Source organism: Lycorma delicatula, chromosome 8 (assembly GCF_047948215.1).
Source record: "Lycorma delicatula isolate Av1 chromosome 8, ASM4794821v1, whole genome shotgun sequence".
Lineage (NCBI taxonomy): Eukaryota > Metazoa > Arthropoda > Insecta > Hemiptera > Fulgoridae > Lycorma > Lycorma delicatula.
This window is the reverse complement of record NC_134462.1, coordinates 56,481,635-56,503,456: the sequence shown is the minus strand read 5'-3', so window position 1 is coordinate 56,503,456 and position 21,822 is coordinate 56,481,635. Positions and strand designations below refer to the sequence as shown.

The following is a 21,822-nucleotide window of genomic DNA, read 5'->3' as shown; positions in this document are numbered from 1 at the left end:
AGAATTTTGATTAAAATGAAAAAAATTATAGTTAAAATAGTCGCGTCTTCATATCATCAAATCCATATAGACTTTGGACATTCAATACAAACAGTATTGAATTATTCGTAGGGTCGAAGCGTAGATATACCATTTGTCATGCATTCTAAATAGGGATTTTCATTTATACGTCCAACTGTTAAAAGTAAGTAAACATAAAGGGCGATTGCTTTCATAAAAATGCTGAACTAGATATCAACAACGACAACTTGCACTAAACCACGACATTAGTGAAAATTTTAGTGAAATTTAGAAAAAATGGCTTAGATTAGAAATTATTCGATTAATATTCAATTATTACAGAAGAAACCAACAGAAATCGAACGAAAAATTTGAGAGTGCAGTAAGAATTATCCAACAAAGAATAAACATGAGTATTCGCTGATTATATTGTTTTTTTTTTAACACAAATAAAAGGTAAGTTAAAAGAAATACTGAATGACATGGATTTTTACCGTGGCTATGAAAAAAAATTTACTTTGAAAACAAATATAAGAAAATAAACTAAGTTATATTGAATGTAACAAAGAAGGAGATCGAATTAAATAATAACTTTGAGTAATACGTAACATGTTACATTAGATCTGGAATAAATTATTATTATTATTATTATTTAGGTAATAAATTTACTAAAGATAGGACGAATTACTGGAAAACTAGAAACCAGACTGGTAAAAAAAAGGAACCCTTTTATGTAATAAAAAGTCTGTTAGCATCAAATATAGATTTGATAATTAGAGAAATCCTGAAAATTTAAAAAAAAGTAAAACCAAATCTGTAACAAAATAAACAAAAAAAAGAGAAAAAAAACTTGATATGTTGTATTATAGATGTTGAAAATTATGTCAATAGATAAACTTCGAAATAAAGAAGTTTTAAGACAAATAAGTGAGAAGAGAAATTTAATGGTTAAATCTTATTAAGAGATATAAGCCAAAAATTAAGATAAAAAATTAATTAATTTGATTAAATACGGATATGTAAACGGTAAGATCTGTACAGGATAAAAGCTGACAAGGAATAACGATGAATGTACGTAATTACTACGTTGGGATTGAAAAATAAGCTAGAACAAAATAATATGGAATAAACCTCAAATCAGACACATGATTAAAAAAGGTACAAAAAAAGAAAATCTAAAAGTTTTTTCTCATCGTAAATTACAATGAATTTTAGCCAAATTTCAAAATTTTCTAAGGAGACCAGAATAATATTTTTCTTAATTTTCCCCTTAAATTCATAATAATATCCTTTACACTGAAGACGAAAATTTAACCTAATTCCTGTGATACACTGAGTCGGATCCAGCAACTGAATTTGGGGAAGGTCATTGGGGACAAGAGGTCGCATTTTCCTACTCTCTTCTAATTGGGTTGGTATATAATATTTCATACACTTTTATTGGAACGTACTATATTATGAACTATTTTTTTTAAACACGATAATCGTCTAACTAATCATTATTATTCACGCACATACCGAGCCGGGGGCTGAGGGGGCTATATCCCCCGCCGAAATTGCCGGGCGACGGGGATTGCAGCCCCCATAAATAACTGATTACTGGGGATTTACCGCATGCCAGAAATGCAACACTTGCTTATCGCATTCCAAACACATACGCAGGCAACTAGACCCGGGTTTCAAGAATCTTCAAAATGTTTTCAAGTTCTTTTGCCAGGTTCAGCTAGTCCTGGAAAAGTAGATGAACCAAAAATTTTAGCGATGTATTATGATAATAAATGTTCTGAATCTGTCCTCCAAGCGAAATATCTTATTTGGTGTGAGGAAATAAAGTTAATAAATTTAAAATGTGATGTAGAATTGATTGAAGTATTGGATCAGTGTAATAAAAAATATTTGCCGAATATCCATTATCTCTTGTAAGTTTTAGCGACTCTTCCGGTAACATGTACTAATGAACGCTCGTTTTCTACAATGAAGAGAGTCAAAACGATTGCGTGTAACAAGTTATGGGATACAAGATTAAGTTCGTTAGTTTCTTTATCAGTATATAGAGATATCACTGTTAATCCTGATGAAGTTTTAGATATTATGACGAGAAAGAAATATCGATGATTAAATTTCTAATAACTCATAACTGTTATCGGAGTGTAAATGTGCGAGTGTGAAATATAAATGTGGATTATAAAAAAAAAGTATATACTAAAATTATGATTCTTACTTGCGTAGTAAATGTAAGCACATTTTTTTTTATTTTTGAAATGCAATAACGTATAAAAAACCGTTTCAATATAAAATTATTTATTTATTATTATTATTATTATTTTATCATCATCAGCCCCCTTAGGCTCCCCCCAGAAAAAAATCCTAGCTACGCGTTTGGTATTGCTAAAAGAGGCAAAATAGGACGGTTTCGTTAAGAGGCAAAATAGGACCAAAATCCTGTTTAAGTTTCTTCGATTTTATTTCGATTTTTAAAAATAAGCTGTAACTTATTCGAAGTGAACCTCACGGGGACTACAAAATTTAAATTAACTTTAAGCTCGGACGGTACAATTCTAACAACTTTAATCAAAACTGCCATGCCATATCAAAACTATACAGTAGTATAAGATGGAATAAAAAAATAATAACATAAAGATTTAAATTGATTTTTATTTATTCATTCATTTCAATATTTGTAATTAATCCATTACAATCAAAAGTTATATACATTTTATTTCATACAATAATTTATTTGCAAAATAAATTCATCTCGATTATTACGCATCTTACCATACCGATCGATAAGCGATCTACATCAATTTGCATTTCGTTATGAATATGCATTATAGCAATGATTCTCAAACATTTTCGCCCACCGCCCACATTGAAAATCAAAACTTTTCTAGCGTCCCCAACAATTTTAAACTTCCCATCTGTTAAAAATAATAATTGCAATTACTGTTTTTAAGATGCGCTCTTAAAAACAGCAATTGTAATTATTGTTTTTAAACGTGGCATATCCTATTTTTAAGTTGAAACTTACATTTTAAATGAAACCAATTAAAACGCATATTTAATCATATTTGGAAGTATTTTTTTTATTAAAATTGCTTTCAAAAAAATTACAATTGTATCTATACATTTATATAACAACAATAGTGATCGCATATTCAATATAACAGTACAATAATTAAAACAAAGCTTTTAATTGAAAAATTACACTTACATTAATGTGAAGGATGAATCTGATGTGCTTTAACGAGTTTGTTAATATCAGGCTCGAATTTACTTAAAAACAGCCGTAAGTAGCCGCGTTCGGTAACACGCAACCGATTTCTCTTTTTTGTTAACTACGTTGCTACAGCACTAAATCCACGTTCAGACAAATAAGACGATGGGAATGCCATCAGAAATAGTTGAACAATGACTAGAAACCGGAGTACAGTTGCGGGATTGGCTTTTGCAGCCAAAATTCTTGGTAGCCATTCTTGAATTTTGTTTTTATTTCTTCATTTGTTGTCAGTTGTATAAGTTGTTCTTCTAACTAAGATAATCCTGCTGTGCTGACATTTGAAAAAGGATCCAACACCCAGTCTGGTATGTCCATATTTAAAATATCCAGGATTCGTTCTTTGAAATCACCGTGGAGGTTCTGTAACTGATGGGAGTAAACAAGCAAATCGTCGTTGTTGAAGTATACTGCTGATAAATAAGGGAAGTTATTAAATTTACGTCTGTCAATATTTCTCTTATGTAATTGCAGTTTGGCTACCAAAGCAGCAACGACATTTTTTGTTTTAATCAAGTTCAAGTCGTCGCCTTGAAGCTGGAGATTAACATCAGTAAACAATTTATATAGATCTGTAAAATACGCAATATCATTCTTTAGCGTAATGAGGCTTTCAACTTTACTTTTGTTTTCCAGGAACTCTATCACAGAGTCAAACAGATGGTAAAATCGAGTCAGCCAACGCAGTTCTGTGTGAAGTAGCAAGCGGTTGAAATCTTCATTATTGGCAACGCAAAGCTGATTAAATAATCTGTCATTTGGTGAGTTGCTTTTGTTTTATTAAACTACTCTAATAAAATATTGCAGTGTGTATGCAGACGTTCACTCAGTTTTCTCGCAACTAAATGTTGGCGATGAATGACGCAATGTACAGCAAGCACGTCTGAAACTTTATTTTTTGAGTACACTATGAAGTCTTTGTGACGCCCTGTCATACCAGGAGCGCCATCAGTAGCAATTGACATAATATTTTTCAAAAGAATTTCCTTTTCGTCACAAAACGTTTCCAGTATATTATATATGGTTTCTCCCTCTGCATTTGTTTCTAAATTTCTAGCAAATAATAATTCTTGACATATTTTCTCATCTTTGATATACTTCACGTATGACAACAACAATGCATCATTAGTTAATAAAGCGGACTCATCCATCTGAATTGAAAACTGGTAAGTCTTCAGATGATTGCATGATGATTCTTCGATGTTTTCAGCAATCTCATCAATTCGTCTTTGCACAGAACTATTGCTCAAAGGAATTTTTCGAATATCTGCCGCTGATTTATGGACCACAGTGGTTATTACTTCTATTACTGCTGATTAAATTAAATGAATAACTTCGTCAACAAACAGAATTGCCGGTATTGGGCAGAAAGAAACCCACATAGCCCAAAGGTGCAATAAAGTAATAAAAGATGTGCAATAGGAAAGGTCGGTGTTATTGGACCATATTTTTTTGAAGAAAATGACGCTGCCGTAACTGTAACAGCTGATCGTTACATTGCGATGTTGAATACGTTTTTCATCCCTGAGTTACGAAACCGGGGAATCGATTTTCAAAATGTGTTATTCCAGCAGGATGGAGCTACAGCGCACACAGCGAGGGCAACGATGGCTGTTCTCCGTAACTTGTTTCCGGGACAGATGGTTTCCAGATTCGGCAACATTCCTTGGCCCCCTCGATCCCCCGACTTGAGTAGTTGTGATTTTTTTCTGTGGGGGTTTCTGAAATCGCGTGTGTACGGCAATAAACCGCGTACATTGGAGGACCTAAAGATCGCAATTCGTCATCACGTCACCCGGATTGATGTAGACATTCTGCAAAGAATTGAGGCCAGTTACCGTGAGAGGCTACAACAATGTATTGCCCAAAATGGACATCACTTGCCGGACATAATTTTTCGTTCATGAGTAAGTAACAAATGCTTTGATTTAACAAGTGTTTCAGTACCAATAAAACTTTTTTAAAGTAAATATTCAATTTTTTATGATTATTTTAAAAACATCCGGTTCCCGTGAATGACCCTGTATAAATTCTGTTGTTGCGAACAACATTTTCTTGTGGTATGTTCAGTAAATCTTTACTGAATTTATCTCGAAGATTAAGAAACATTTACTCACTAGTATATTTAAAATTCAGAAATAGACGCCGAATTCGTGCTTCCGCGAACTCGGTTAGCTAGTTCAGAGGGCAACGAAGTAAGACAGTCAAGATGTCCGAAAGAAAAGCGAAGGCGAAGGCCGAATCAAAATTCACTGATGTAAATGTCTACCGAGGCATTTACATCGGTGGCATCACAACGAGTTCTGGCTAATTACTGTGAGATGTAATCACTTAGAAGGTTAAAAGACGACCTGCGTTAAAGCCTATCAGGGCTAGGAACGGGGGAGGTGGTGTGGCGACCGGAATCGACACAAGGCGGGTGTCTTCCACAACGGGGGTTGGGATGTTCCCTATGCACAACACCAGCCAACGATGTTTTTTTTTGTGTGTGTCTGCCGAATTGCTGTTAGCGTAGTTGGGTGGCTTCTATCAGCCTTCTTATGCAAGAGATTGGTAGTTTTAATTCCGGTCGAACCATAATTTAACGCTAACGGCGCCTCGATATTCCGGCCATTACCCTGCTATTGAGTTATAATTAACAACAAATCCCGGCGACGATATCCATCATGAATAACACAGCCTGTAGGTATACTCATTGCATGAACAAGGAAGCCCAGCCTGCCTACAGGGCCGGAATTAAGAAAGCAAAGCTCGATATCTGAAAACTTTCAGAACATAATTCAAATAAATAAATATATATAAATATAAACGTTTCTGCGACATCGTAATCTGTTGTTTACTAACAGATTAAATAACAGTAATTATTTCAGTAAAGATTTTACAACGTAAAGAATTAAATAACCAACAACTCATTATATTAAAGATATCTTACTTAAGAAAAACATTACAGCATTTAAAAATGTAATAATAATACTAGGAAAGATGAATAAAACAAATCTTTAAACCTAAAACTAAAGTTTTTTTTGTAAAATAAATTTTTAAAAACGGATTCTTATGATCGTTTAACGAGAACAATTAAATTAAGTTTCATAAAATTATCAGTAAATTAAAATATAACTGTAACCGTTGTAGACAATAATTTTAATACCATTTGCATTTATAAATGTTCGGGATTTAGCTGCCATAAAATGTTCTTTGTGTTTTAAAATTAATCTCTTTATCTAAAGGATTATCTCCCTATGAAGAATGGCTAAATAATCCAATTTTCGAAATGCTTTTATTGATTACCATCAATGTTAAAAAAATGGAATAAAGAAACATTTAAAAAAATTACTACTTTTAAACTTAAATTTTCCAACTGTTTTAAAATTGCAATCCTTAATTAACGAGAATTTCTAGAGAATATAACATTAAACAGTTATAACACAACAGCAAGATGAGAACTTAATGAAAATGAAAACAAAATGACTAAAGAGAATAACTCTACGTTGCAGTCAATCTATAATAAATTAAAAAAAAAGTACATTTATCTAAAGAATGAAAATTAAATTCATACAAAGAATACGGAGAAGATATGATACACGATTTCTAAATATTATATTATCTGGCCAAAAATATTAAATAGTTAAAACGTTTCACTGGTACTAAACAAAAATTAAATATCTGATAGCCTGCACGTATTCAGTGACGATAACGATTAAAGAAAAAAGTTTGATTTATTAAGCATGAAAAATCAAACATTGTAAAAATATTCTATGTTCATTATTAATTTAAAATAAGTTTTTTCAATATTCTCAAAAAAAAATTACAAATAATTATTCATGGTTCAATTAAATTTTATTTTAAAAACGGATGTTTAAATCCAAGTATCCTGCACTGTTGAGTGTAATTATTGCAAGATTATTTCTCATTATACAGTTCATGTAAAACTCATGTTTTCCGAATTGCATCAATGGAAAATCTGTTCGTTAGCAGCTGTTTCATTCGTGCCATACGCTTCATTTATGTTTCACATGATGCACATAATACTGCTGAACTTTATTGCTTATAAAAATGTTATTGTTTCAGTACAGTGTTTTTAGCCCAATACTGTAATTAGACGTGCAATACAGACTACAGAGCATTATCTGTTCATTGTGAAATATTACTGGACAACAAATTCGATCGTAGCTATCTACGAATACAAAAAAAGTACGAATGAAGTAAAGTATATAAAAGATAGAATTTGGTGTTAAGTCAGATAGGAAAATAATACTGGAATCTCCTCCAAGTCGGAAACAACTACCCACCGGGTTGATCTAGTGGTGAACGCGTCTTCCCAAATCAGTTAATTTCGAAGTCGAGAGTTCCAACTTTCATATGCTAGTAAAGGAAGTTACTTTTATACGGATTTGAATACTAGATACCGGTGTTCTTTGTGGTTGGGTTTCAATTAACCACACATCTCAGAAATGGTCGACCTGAGACTGTACAAGACTACACTACATTTACAATCACACATATCATCCTCTGAAGTAATACCTGACGGTGACTCCCGGAGACTAAACAGGAAAAAAGTTAAAAACAACTAGTAATCTTCTGAGCGAAACCAGAAAACCTTCTAAACTGCCGGAGAATAATGTGGATGTTTAGGAGAGAGGTGCTATAGTCCACGTAACTGATTAAGGTATCTGGTATCTATCTCAGGAAAGTAACATCTCGAACTCGAAGTTACAAAATGCTACGAAAAGAGAAATCTAAGTCCGTAAAGGATGACGTCTAAGTTTTTAACCCAATAAGGCTAAAAAAAGATGCAATTGTCGTTGATTCCAGACGAAAGTTATAGTAAATATCATCCGTAACGGGTTCACAAATGAACCCACCGGGTTGCTCCAGTGGTTAACTCGTCATCGCAATCAGCTGATTTCAAAGTCGAGAATTTTAAGGTTCAAATCCTAGTAAAGGCAGTTACTTTTATACGGATTTGAATACTAGATCGTGGATACCGGTATTCTTTGCTGGTTGGGTTTCCAATTAACCATATATCTTAGAAATGGTCCATCTGAAACTGTATAAGACTACACTTTATTCAAATTCATACATAATCATTCTCAATCATCCTATGAAGTAATACCTAACTGTGGTTCCGGAAGCTAAACACAAAAAGAGGGTTCACAAATGAAGCCTGGTTGTACTCGATTAGCTATGTCAATTTTCCAAACATTCGCAAGAGATTGATGAAAAACCTACGCACCCATTGAAATTAGATTTTAATGTGAAGTATCAGCAGAGAATAATGGGTCTAATTTTTTTCGAAGGAACTGGAAACAATGTAATTATAGCCCCACTTTCATGGAATTCGTTGAACTGAACGAAATTGAACTACGCCAACAGCCCAAATATACTTTCAACAGGACAGAGTAACAAACCCTATGGCTCCAGTGACTTAATGGAGCCATAGCTTTGATAGAAAGTATCTTTGACAACCGCATCATCTTCAGAAACTTGTGGCCACCGAGATACCCGACTTCACCTGACCAGATTTATTTCTATGAAGTATTCGCTACATGTCCTAGGACATTAGATGATAGATATACCTATTATTAATTCAAAATCATTCTTATTGGTAATCAACAAGACCTTAAAAGTAGAAGTTTTTTAAGCACGTTATCGTACTAACTTACTCTAGACTTTGCAAAGTTACTACTCTTAGCAAAGTCTTCAGAAATTCAGATGTAGCCCAATAAATGCGGGAGAACCACGACCATCAACAAGCGAAAAAAGAACACTATGAACAACTTATCAGAGTCAACGACGAAAGCGGTGGTCTTTTGTTTAGAGGATGCAGTTAAGGTATGTGGAAAATGAAGAAATTTTAAGCAATGAGAACTAAAAATTATTGAATATTTCAGTGTGTAAACTTATAAAATTCCATAACAATATAAAATGTAAGTTTAGGTTTAAGAATAAAGGAATTTATTATATTTAAAAAAATGTTTTTAACTAATTACATATTTCAATTATTTTTCATTTTACTTCACTTATCTTTAAAAATTTTAGAATTAAGATAATTTTATAATATTTTCAGTATGAACATTAAAAATATATAAAAAAAATTAAATTATCTTTTAATAATAAACAAGAGAAATATGGGTGTAGATATGTGACGTACTGGTGGAGGCATCTCGGAGATGCATTGCGCCGTTCACGTCACAAACCATATTTGCGCCAGATCGATAGTTAATAAAATAGAAATAATCTATTTACATAATAACAACATGTTTACTGCCCTCTTACAGTTACTAGATGATAAATGATTTTGTAGCGCGTGAAAAATGCTATGTCTGGCCGGGATTCGATCCCCGGACCTCCGGATGAAAGGCAGAAAGACTACCACTCTACCATGGATATTGACAAAATAATAATAATAATAATGTAATTATGATTAAGCGTAGTTTATTTCATTTTTACTGAGAAATATATAATTTATATTTAAGGATAATATAGTAATTTAGAATAATGAATTGCAATTATAGGGTAAAATTAAATATAACACCACAATGTTAAACTTAAATAGGTAGAATTTTTTACCTGACTGCTCACCTGTAATTAAAAACCTGACCTACCTGTTTTTAAAAACAATTAAAAACTGGCAATAGACAGTTAATTAAAATAAACAATAATTATTTTAAAGGGAAAATCACGAAAAACCCAACAAATATAAACATGATGTGATAGTTAATTAATCATATGATATATTTAGCAAATCGATGTACATAATAAAATAAACAACTTGATAACCAAACGAGAATTGTAAAAAATACACAGAGAAAGAGCAAAAATACACCTTGTAATAATGCTATATTATTTTACGTAATAATAATAATAATAATAATAATAAATGATTACAACAGTGAATACAATATACATACGACTAGCCATTTGTACATCCGAATAAAATAATTGACATTAACAATTTTGTAATAATAATTTCAAAATAACTTTTTATTTTAAACACTCATTTATATTACATGAAAACATACAACAAAATTCTAATAACTGAATTTGTCTGTACGATATGACAAACAATTTATAAATTTTGAAAACCAATAAAATTAATAGAATGATAACATTAAATAAAATACAAGTATATTATTATATTATATAGCGTATAATACAGTACAGACTGAGGTGCAATAAAGAAAAAGATGATTCAAGTACTGCATGTCTATCCTCGCTAATCTTTTAATTTATATGTTAAGGAAGTAAAAAAACGGATAAACCTGTATTAAAGACAAGAGAAAAGTTCAAGAAGAAGAAACGTGCTGGGATTTTCAGATCAACGAGGGAATATCACTCTATTATTTTTTTCCTTTTCTTATAACATAAGCAAGAAATAGTAGTCGCATTGTTATTGGTAACAATCTTTAAAAAAAAAAATTAATTACATTTCTTTTATAGTTTATTTTTAAGCGATCCATCAAAATAATTATTTTATAAATTTAAAATGTTAAATTTAAAATTCCCTTTCAGTATATATACTACATTGTTTCTTCAGAAAAGTGGTACATTCATTTGTTGCTGTACACTACATACCTGTTCAATTTGCTTTATAACAGGTGTCTCAGGGGTGTGTGCCACTAGTCAAGAGTTGCTTTCTCTGATAATAATGTTTTTCACTATAAATCCATTTTCTGTGGTAAACAGAGGAAAGGTATTATTCTAGAATTAAACTTTTGTATTTCAACGGGTTCAGGGTGTCGATGTGCAACAACTTGATTATTACACTAAAACAGCAGAGGGAATCGACTTCACTCCTCATTTTCTTTAGAAAGTTTGAGATAGAATGCCTGTTTATTTTCGAATGACAGTTACGGAAGTGACATGTATTTCATACAAGGTCCCTTACAACATTTAAACTACAGCACCTAAAAAAAAAAAAAATATATATATATTATAAATTTATTTTCTACATACTTTTTATTTTCCATATACATATTGTTTAATGAAGACTGTATTGATCATAGATCAATACAGTCTATGTAAATATACATACAGTTTGCAATACAATACAGTTTATGTGTACAATATACAATACAGTTAATGTACTAATTAATGTGTTGTATTGTACAGTTAATGTGTTAATATACAATACAGTTTATGTATATATTACATACACAGTGAATACGCAGTATATTAAAGCGTTGTCTAAAAATTTCATTACAGAATTACTATTTAAATACCCCAATTTTTCTACGACACTTACTCTTTTTGAAAGAAATTAAACATTATTTAAATATCAATTTGAAAGATTATATAAAAAAATTAAAGAAAAAATGAAAAGCTAAAATGAAAAATTAAACATAAAAAAAATATATAAGCCCCTAAGTTACATAATCTCTAAATTAATAAATTATACAATAAATTAAAAACGAATAAACGGTTTACGAAATTAAATCCCTTTTACAATTCTCAAAATTACTCTCCAAATACTAGGCACAACACCCTGGACTCCTCATATCTACTAATTACGAATTATTATTATAAGTTTATAAGTTTATTATAAGTTTTTTTTTTATATATATATATATTTCATATATATTACTTCATGAAAATCATCGTACGTCGTAAGCGTAATTTTTCGATAACTAATCTTCAATCTGCTCTGAATATTCCCGCAAACGTACGAAATACTTAATCTAGCATAAATACTTAATCTAGGCTCTGTTTTAATTCGAAATCAAGGCACTTCGTCTGTTTCTGTTGCAGAAATGGGTAAACACGTTTCTCGATTTTTAGTAGCAAGGTTCCTTAATATTAGGAAGACGAGGTAAAGCCTAGTAAAGGCAGTTACTTTATACGATTTGAATAATAAATCGTGGATACCGATGTTCTTTAGTGGTTGGGTTTCTACTAATTACAGATCTCAGGGATAGTCGACCTGAAACTGTAAGAGACTACACTTCATTTACATTCATTCATATCATCCTCATTCATCCTCTGAAGTAATACCGTACGGTGGTTACGGAGGCTAAAAAGAAAAAGAAAGAAGGTACACAAGATACGTGTAAAGATTTTTGATAGAATTTTCCGTTCAAATAGAGATTACTATTTTTCATAGAACGTTCTACAAAAGGTGAATTAGGGATAGGTATCCCTAATTACCTATATCTGTGTCAACTCACCAATCAACTCACCAGCCAATCAACTCACCAGTGAACGCGTGTTCTCTCCTCAAATTCTCTGATGTGATCTACTCTCGTCATCACTCACCACTTCCAGTTTGTCTCAGCTACGCGATAGATACTTTAATTTTCACGTTTTACTCCATCATTAAACTTTAATGTTATCTCTGAGCTCGTTCTCTAACTTCTGTAGTGTAATGTGGCTTACTCAACACACTACCAATTCTTAATCTTCATCACTTAATATTATTATAGTTTTTCCTTAAAAAAAAATAATAATAGAGGGAATACAATGGAAGTACCTCCCAACGGTCATTACTAAGACATCCTAGGTACCCTGGAAAACAGTCCTAAAGGTTGAAAAAACTGTACTACTTCCATTTTGATGAACAGATTAGTTTGTTAAATTCAATACAAAATTAAAAGGCCCACCGTTTGCAGAAGTACAGGTAATAACTAATTTACTGGTCATAATTCTGTAATGTTTGACAATCGACAAGTTATACGTCAAATGATAAAACACTGTGACAAAAAAAAAATTGTAATGAAATACAATGAACAAAAACCAAAAAACAATTCTTAAAATCTACCTAACAAATAAAATAATTAATTAAACACACTGAAATAGATTTTTCAGTAAAATTTCACGCTGAATAATACAAGTAATTTTACTTATATTATTACCTAAATAGCTTAGTAGAAACACTTTGATTAATAAGTATTGGGAGTATGTGAATCTAGATAAGAGTAAAAGTTCGAATTATTCCCAAAACTTTTAATGTATTCATTCTATATTCATTCGTATTATATTACAGATAGGTAAATCTATACTGAATAATACACATTTAAAATATTCACAGTTATAAAACAACTAATCATTTATAATTTTTTTCTACATTCCTGGAATCCATACCTGTCAAAAAATGGGGTACGATTTTTTTTGATTTCTCGACATTTCATAATCCAGGGATTTTAAAACATAAAAAAATTGGAGTATAATGTTCGTACCCCAACAGATGTTGGAAAGTTTGAAGCTTAATAACTTTTGACTGGATAAACAGATTTTGATGAAATTTTGTACAGAGATTCATGTATATGGGGCAAATTTTTGGGGTCTATATCTCCAGAGGATGAAGGGTTTTCTTTGGGAAGTCAATTTTCTACAGATTTTGCAAACATAACCCCAATTTACACTAACCTCAATCAGTGAATACGAGCAAACTAATCTTACAATTTAAAACAAATTTGCCCCAAAATTACCTAATTTTAAAATTACATAATTTTAAAAAATTTTTTTACCTAGGCATAGTAGTAGACAAATATAGACATAGTGCTACGACTAGCAAAAAATACTTTGGAGACAATATTGGAGGTGGGGGAACCGATCAAAGATTTAATTTTTTTTTTTTAATTTTTCTAAACTTTTTTTGTTTATTTAATCATATGATAATACTTTAGAATAAATAAATCTTCACCCCCCAATCAAAAAAGAAATCTTAGGTAATTTTTTTCTTGTATAATTATTTTTCCACAATGTATGAATAAATAACCTATGCCAGGAACGTATTACAACGTTGTTGTCAGCTCTTTTATAATAATATGATTTCGCACCCACTTCACAATAGTGTAGTAAATCACTTTACCTTAAAGTATAATTATTTCTAATTATATTTAAGTACCTATTTAAATTATTTTTTTGCAATAAAAAATTGAATAATTTGCATGTAAAATAAAAAAAATAATTTAAAAATAAAATCTTTCAATTACATTTTTCGTTGATTTATATTTTACAGAAAAAATATCACATGACAAAATTTATTCAAATAGTTAAAAAATGTTTATAATGCCCTGAGGTAGATAATCCCCACGTCCGGAACACAACATCTACGTTCCACGTCCAGGGCGGCAACAGCTGTACTCACGTACATTACATATAGCTGGCTAACGGAGTTCCGAGTATTGTTTCTCGGATATAATTTTTTCGGCCGATTTTCATCTGCAGGCCGAATCAGAGGACTGGATTTCACGGCCACCTGCAGATACGAAATTCTTACAGATTGTGGAAATGGAATGATACCACCTTTAGAGCTGGCGATGTGGCGGCCATGGTCGAAGTTATTTGCAGGTGTAACGGAGACCTTTCGTTGTCCACATGCCCCCCGCGATGGCAAGCATGTAGTTAAGGTGCCCATGTTGTTCGGGGCATGGGAGCCCTGAAAGCCTCGGTGTGTAAGGGCCTGGAGTCAGTGCAGAGACTGCGCATCCGCTCTCTGCCAGGACATATGTCGGTTCCACCGGAGTACCGGAACGGACCTCCAGGGTTGGTAGCCCTGGAGTGGGGGTGTACCCCGGCGGCTAGCCTTACTACAGAAGGGATTATTTGTTCATAGAAACTGAACAACTAAACGTGGCAGAGGGTTCACGTAAACACCCTCGTTTAGAACCGGCCGTTTCGCCTGAGGCGAAACGCCGAAAGAGTGCGGAAACTAAAAGGATTGAGATTGAGGCTAGAAAAAGCTTACAAAAAGCTTTTTTCAAGAGCAATAATGCACCGAAACCTAGATATTTGGTCATTACCAAGGAGGATGGAAATTTTTCGAAGGTGAGTCCTTTTCTCATCGCTCGGGAGATAACCAAATGTGCTGGAGGCCCTGTTAAAGAAATAAGAAAAACCTTCACAGGACTTCATGTAGAGACTGTAAATGATATACAGTCTCAGAAGATCCTAGGACTGAAGAAAATAGGAGATCTGGCTGTACGCGTTGATCCCCATGGCACACTCAACACCCCAAGAGGTGTTGTGGTCTGTCGGGATCTTTTAAATTGTTCGGAGCAAGAGATTGTAGAGGAACTGGCAGCACAAGGAGTAATAGAGTGCCGTCGATTGAACATGAGAAGGAACGGTGAGGTCTTACCTTCAGCTTCTCATGTCCTCACTTTCAACCGGCCTACTTTGCCGGAAAAGATAAGAGCAGGGATTCACCGTTTGGATGTGCGGGCATTTGTCCCACAGCCAATGAGGTGATTTAAGTGCCAACGCTTTGGCCACACCGATCTTAGATGCGAAAGACCGCAAATATGCGTGTGCGGTGAAGAGGTGCATGAGGGAGAGCCGTGTAAAGAGCCTCCTACATGTATCAACTGCAAAGGAGCACATTCTTGTAGATCAAGGAATTGTCCTATCTACAAAGATGAAGTAGCTGTGCAGGAAGTAAAAACCCTGCAAAAGGTCAGCTACTTCAATGCAAAGAAGATAGTTAACGCCCGTAAGCCTAGAGCAACAACAATTTACGCTCACGCTGCGGTTGCCGTACCTGTTCCTGCTCCAGTTGCTGTCGATGAAGGTCAACTCATCAATAAACTTGCTTCGACCTTGGCTAATATGATTGAAAGGATTATTGACAATAAAATGAAACCTTTCATTAGTAAAGATCCTATAAAGCCAAAGATATTAGTACAGCCTCCTCCCGAAGATAAAACATCGAAAGTTGCTCTTGTTCTGAAGAAAGCGGACGCCAAAGCAGAATGCCAAGTCCGTCTCGGTGAGATTCTTGATGACCAGAAAATGGTAATACCTACAGAGACTGTTATGGAGGCTCCCAAGCCTCCTGTAACTGAAGTGGCCTCTAAGCCTCAGAAGCCACAAAAAATTCCACAGGGGGGACGAGTGTCCCCCCTCCCACAGGCGGTGACCGGTGCGACCCCCGTGTCTGGGGCCCGCCAAGTTGCCGCCCCACAATCGGCGCCTGTAACCGGTGCCGATCCATGCCCGTCGTCGTCGGCGGCTTCGGTGGTCTCCGATACGGTGACCGGAAGCCTTACAGGCGACGACCTTCTCCGCGAACACAATGCTGTTCGTAGGATGGAGAAGAAAAGAAAAAAAGGATGGCCGAAAGGAAAACCCAGACAATAATTTAATTAAAAATTAGCGAGTCGATTGTACAATGGAACATCAATGGATGTTTTTTCAAACATCCATGAGCTCCAACGCTTGGTACATGACGTAGACCCGATTTGTATATGTCTGCAAGAAACGCATTTCCGCCGAAATGAAAATTTTAAATTAAGAGGATTCAATATATTCCGGCGAGATCAACCGCCAAATGTAAGAGTTAGAGGTGGAGTAGCCATATTAACATCAACTAGAGCTACCACCGAAGCGGTTGTTCTAAACTCAAACCTACAAGCGGTTGCCGTTAGAATGAACCGTCCGCTCCAGGTCACTGTCTGCAGCATATACTTGCCGTATTTTGATTGGAATAAGGATGACATAGCAAGACTAATTTCCGAGGTTCCCCCACCTGTTTTACTGGTGGGTGACTTTAATGCTCATAATTCTCTTGGGGATCAGATCGAGTAGATCCCCGTGGAAGAGAACTGGAAGGGTTCCTGATGAATTCAGAACTTATTATTTTAAACGACGGATCAGGAACCTTTTTCAATGCCAGAGATGGATCGACGTCCTGCATAGATCTTGCACTTATAAGCTGATCGATAGCACCGAGGTACAGCTTCCATGTCATAGACGATCTGCATGGAAGCGATCATTTCCCGGTGCAAATTGTAACTGATGTTACAAGAACAATATATCCCATCCCTAAAAGATGGTTATTTGAAAAGGCAGACTGGACGAGCTTCACAGCTAGAACGATACTCCCAGAAACAATTGGAGTTATTGGAGACGATGTCGACGCCATAACAAATGCAATAATTGAGTCGGCATCGAGATATATTCCCAAAACATCTGGGAAACTTACGAAGAAATCCGTTCCATGGTGGAACGATGAAATAAGTGAAGCTATAAAAAGAAAGAAAAGGGCGTATAACGCCTTTAAGAAGCGTCCTAGTATAGAAAGTCTTGTTGCCTTTAAGAAATACAGAGCGTATGCAAAACGTCTTATGATAGACTCGAAAAAACGATCCTGGAAGCAATATGTGTCATCCATTGACAAAACTACTACTGCATCAGATGTTTGGAGGAAAGTGAAGGCGATTTGTGGGCGTAATGATTTTGCTCCCATAACTAGCCTTCAAGATGAAGATGAAATAAAAGACACTCCATATGAAATTACAGAGCTGTTATCCAATCACTTCGAAAAGGCCAGCAGAACGGCCAACTACGAAGAAGATTTTCGTACTAAAAAAGAACAACTTGAAGGTCTACTAAACTTCAGAACTGAGTATAATTACTCATATAATGTACCTTTTAAAATGGAAGAACTCGCGAAAGCGTTGGAAAAATCAGGTAACACAGCTGCTGTTCCGGATGAAATCCACTATAATATGATCAAGCAGCTGAATACCACTGCAAAGCGTAGATTATTAGAACTTTATAATAAAATATGGCGGGATGGAACGTACCCGCAGCAGTGGAAAAAAGCTCATGTTGTTCCAGTACCAAAGAAAAATAAAAATTTAACAGACCCCAATAGCTATCGTCCTATTTCTTTGACGTGTGCTATGAGAAAAATACTGGAAAAAATGATTAATAATCGACTCGTCTTGGTTTTGGAAAAAGAAAACCTGATATCACCGTATCAAGCAGGTTTTCGGCAATACCATTCTACCACTGATCAAATGATCAGCTTAGAGGACGTTATATATAATAGCTTCATTAAAAGGAAACATTGTGTCAGAGTCTTCTTTGATCTTCAGAAGGCTTTCGATATGATCTGGCATCATGGTATAATGCTCCAAATACATGAATGGGGCATTCGTGGGAATCTGCCTATACTGCTCAGCAACTATATGAATGACCGTACTTTCCAAGTACGAGTCACTAGCGAATATTCATCTGTAAGAAGAGTGTACTATATATGAGGACCTCAGAAAGAGGTTCCGTCTTACAAATAATATTAGTGCTGATCTGGATAATGGAAATGAAGAAAATATAGTTGCATTTCTACACGCCAGTGGACTTCTTAAAAGTCTATAAAATGAAAGTTTAAAGCTGTGGTAAAAGATACTCTAAGCGGTAGTTTATATATATATATATATATATATATATATATATATATATATATATATATAAAGAAAGAAATGGTATTGATAAGTTTAATTTTAATTTTAATTTCATGGTCTTTTGAGAACCTTATCTCAAATTTTAATATCGGGGCCCTTTACACCCCGTAAGTGTTTGTGATTGTCCTTGTCTTTTACGTCTTAAATGTTTTGTGTAGTTTGTCCTTTTAAATAAAATGTAAGGGCCCTTTACACCCTTACATATGACGATCCAGATGGTGATAGTAATTTCTTTTAGAGATTGTGACGAGGGCTAATGACCTTAGCAGTCAATGCCCGTAAAATTCCAGATAAAAAAAAAAAAAAAAAAATAAGTTTTCGCTTAAAAACAGTTTACCTAATTACTGGCCGGCCACACTCCGTGAACCGGTCCAGGCCGCTCGTACTTCATATAAACATTGCGACTCTAAGCAATCCTCCTCCATCTCGTCACTCCCATCACCGCATCATCTAACCATCTCCGTCTCGGTCGTCCTTTTGTTCTCCCGAGTAGTTTTCTTTAAAATACTTTTTCTTGTTTCTGATTCATCAAAAACCATTTTGTTTTATTTTAGTTAAAATGTAATTAATTTAAATGGCAATTTCAATTATTAAACGAGCAATCATTACCAGATGTTACAAAAAACATATATATAAATGTTATATACGATGACGACAGCGACTGCTAGAATAAAAACAACAATAATAATAATAATAATATTAATTATTCAAGACATCTGGCAAACGGAAAGATCCCGGAAGACTGAAATTCCGCTTTAATTCACCCATTAAATAAGAAGAGTTATAGGACAGACGTAAACAACTATAGAGGAATTTCCCTTTTACCGGTCGCATACAAAAACCTATCATCCAGCCTCATATCTAGAGCACAAGAACAACAGGAACCATACGTATCATAATATCAATCAGGCTTTAGACCTAACAGGTCATGCCCGGAACAGATCTACAGCCTGAAAACGATAATCGAAATTAAAAACAACAGAAGCAAACCCATGATCTGCACATTTGTAGATGTAGTGTAGGCAAAAAAGCCTACCACTCCGTAGACAGACAATCTCTTTTCCAAATTCTAGAAGAGAGAGGATTAGATCAGAAAACTCAAAGATTAATAGAACAAACATTAACTGGAACTAAATCTAAAATAAAAATGTATGGGCGAAACCTCAGAACCTTTTGAAATTAAGACGGGAGTGACACAAGGGGATGGTCACCCCTGCTATTTAACTTCACATTGGACAAAGTGATAAAATAGTGGGAAGAAACACTTAAAAAACAAAAATACTGGAAACCGATTTCACTGGGATTCGCGAAATTAAATTTAAGTATCCTTTACTTGGCATTTGCAGACGATTTGGCGATCCTTGCGGAAGACGAACATACTGCAATAAAACAAATAGAAACACTCAAGGAATGTGCAGAAAAAGTGGGACTACAAATTTCGTTTGAAAAAACAGTATTCATCTGCTCCAGAATAGAAATCCCAAATTTAAACACAAAATATGGAGTAATAAATAAAGTCTCTCACTTTAAATACCTTGGAGAATTTATTACGCCGAACATCGCTGAGAAACCAAGTCAATTGGACCGTCTGCAGAAGGTCAGGAAAGCTCTAGGTTTAGTGCAAAATCTCTACAACAAGAAATCCCTCTAACGCTAAACGAAAATCCGGCATTACAACACTGTTATTAAACTCACAGCATTGTAGGCCAGTGAAATATTGACCTTAAATAGAAAAATCGAAACAGAAGAAATATAGAAACAGGAAAGGAAAATTATAAGGAAAATATTGGGACCGAGACAAACACGCCACAGAGGCCGGCTTCTCTATAGTTCTGAACTGTTTGTTTAATTTTTTCGAATATTCATTCATTTTGTGTTTTGTCAGTTGTGTTAGTAATAAAACCATTGAACGCATCTGTATCTTAAATTTGTAATTATCTTGTATCTTAAACTCAAATTTATTTCTCTTAGATAAGCCTCTAGATTAAATTACACCCAGTTACTCCGTAAACCATGTTATTAAAAGCTGCCATCTGTTTCATAGGATAAAAATAATCTCTGGTGATGAACCTGTTTGTTGTTGGTGTATATCTAACATCATTTTCAATAATTTCCAATTTATTTTAAATCTAAAAAATTTAAATTCGGTTTACTTTCAGTTTAATTGGTAAATTTATTTTGTTTTTTTCCGTTAAAGTTTCGTTTCACAAAGTTTTTAATTTGATAAGAAATATCAGAAGCAGCAAAAATATCATTGAAGTATTTTAACCAAATTTGCAAAAATATTTATGCTTATGGGTGACTTGGAAATCAAAAATAAAATAAGAGTTACATTAGTTTTATTTTTTTTATAGAGACTTAAAAGGTTTTTTTTTAACTTAAAAGGTTTGGATGTTAATAAGATAATTTTAATTATCTTATTAACTTAATTATCCTTTCTATTGGGATTGCTTAAAACTATTGTCTTTATATTATTATTCGAAAACCCCGGATTAAAAATATAAGTACTGTTCATTTACCAGTTAATATTTATTAAAATATATTTTTTTTTTGCGTATGTATTTAGTTAAGTGTATTTTTTCAGTACCAACTGATAGTGTTTTTTTAAAGATCGCTAAATGGGCTTCCAGGTTTAGATTTTAAGAAAAAAATATGTAAACAGTTTTTTGAATGAAATCTTTGTTTTTTCAAAGTATTTGACTTTTGATCTTGTGCTATATTATTAAATGTACCTTAGAGTTACTCAATTGTTAGCTATAATTTATAAAAGATATATAGTTTTAATTCAATCTGTATTCGGCATTACGGTTTGATGAAAATAAAGATTTGTCGTATCCTTTACCACAGTTACTGCAATAAAAGATTCTTCAATTTCAGTAATGAGATCGTTTACGACTTTGACCCTTCATATACATTTTTTATACACTTAAGAGATTGAAAAAAATAAATGATTAGATTTAAATTTATAGGTTTTTTTAGTGACAATGTTCTAAGTAATGACTTGTGTGTTGTAATTAATGATTATTGCTAAAAAATATGTTTCTTTATTTCATTATTATAAACTATTTTAAAATAAGTGCTTTATATTTTTCAAATATGTAAAATAATGAGAAAGACAAATTTTCAGCTTTTTGTTTTTAATATAATCTTCGTTTCATATTTCAAACTTAATAATGTAAGCCTCTTTTTTTATATAATAACTCACATATATTTTAAAATTTATTTATTTAAAATTCTGGATATCTAATGATAATCAACCCTTGGACGATGGTAGTGAAGTGCCAGGCACTATCGTTTAATTTTACCCAATTCTTGATAAAAAGTTAAAAGTTTTTTTCTGGTTTTGTTCGCTTGCAAATTAAA

The 21,822-nt window shown here is 33.3% G+C and overlaps 2 protein-coding genes across 5 annotated transcripts in view; both read right to left on the bottom strand.

The window, feature by feature from the left end:
* Window positions 1-21,822, bottom strand: part of LOC142328829 (alpha-1,3-mannosyl-glycoprotein 4-beta-N-acetylglucosaminyltransferase B-like) — a 1,063,767-nt gene that overhangs the window by 517,418 nt on the left and 524,527 nt on the right. The window lies entirely within an intron of this gene.
* On the bottom strand, window positions 4,060-4,425 carry LOC142329241 (protein FAM200C-like). The gene has a single exon (XM_075373651.1). The coding sequence runs from the start codon at window positions 4,423-4,425 to the stop codon at window positions 4,060-4,062; it is 366 nt and encodes a 121-aa protein (XP_075229766.1).

Excerpts from the sequence above, each read along its gene's own strand:
- LOC142329241 (XM_075373651.1), bottom strand. The coding sequence starts at position 4,425 with ATGGATGAGTCCGCTTTATTAACTAATGATGCATTGTTGTTGTCATAC.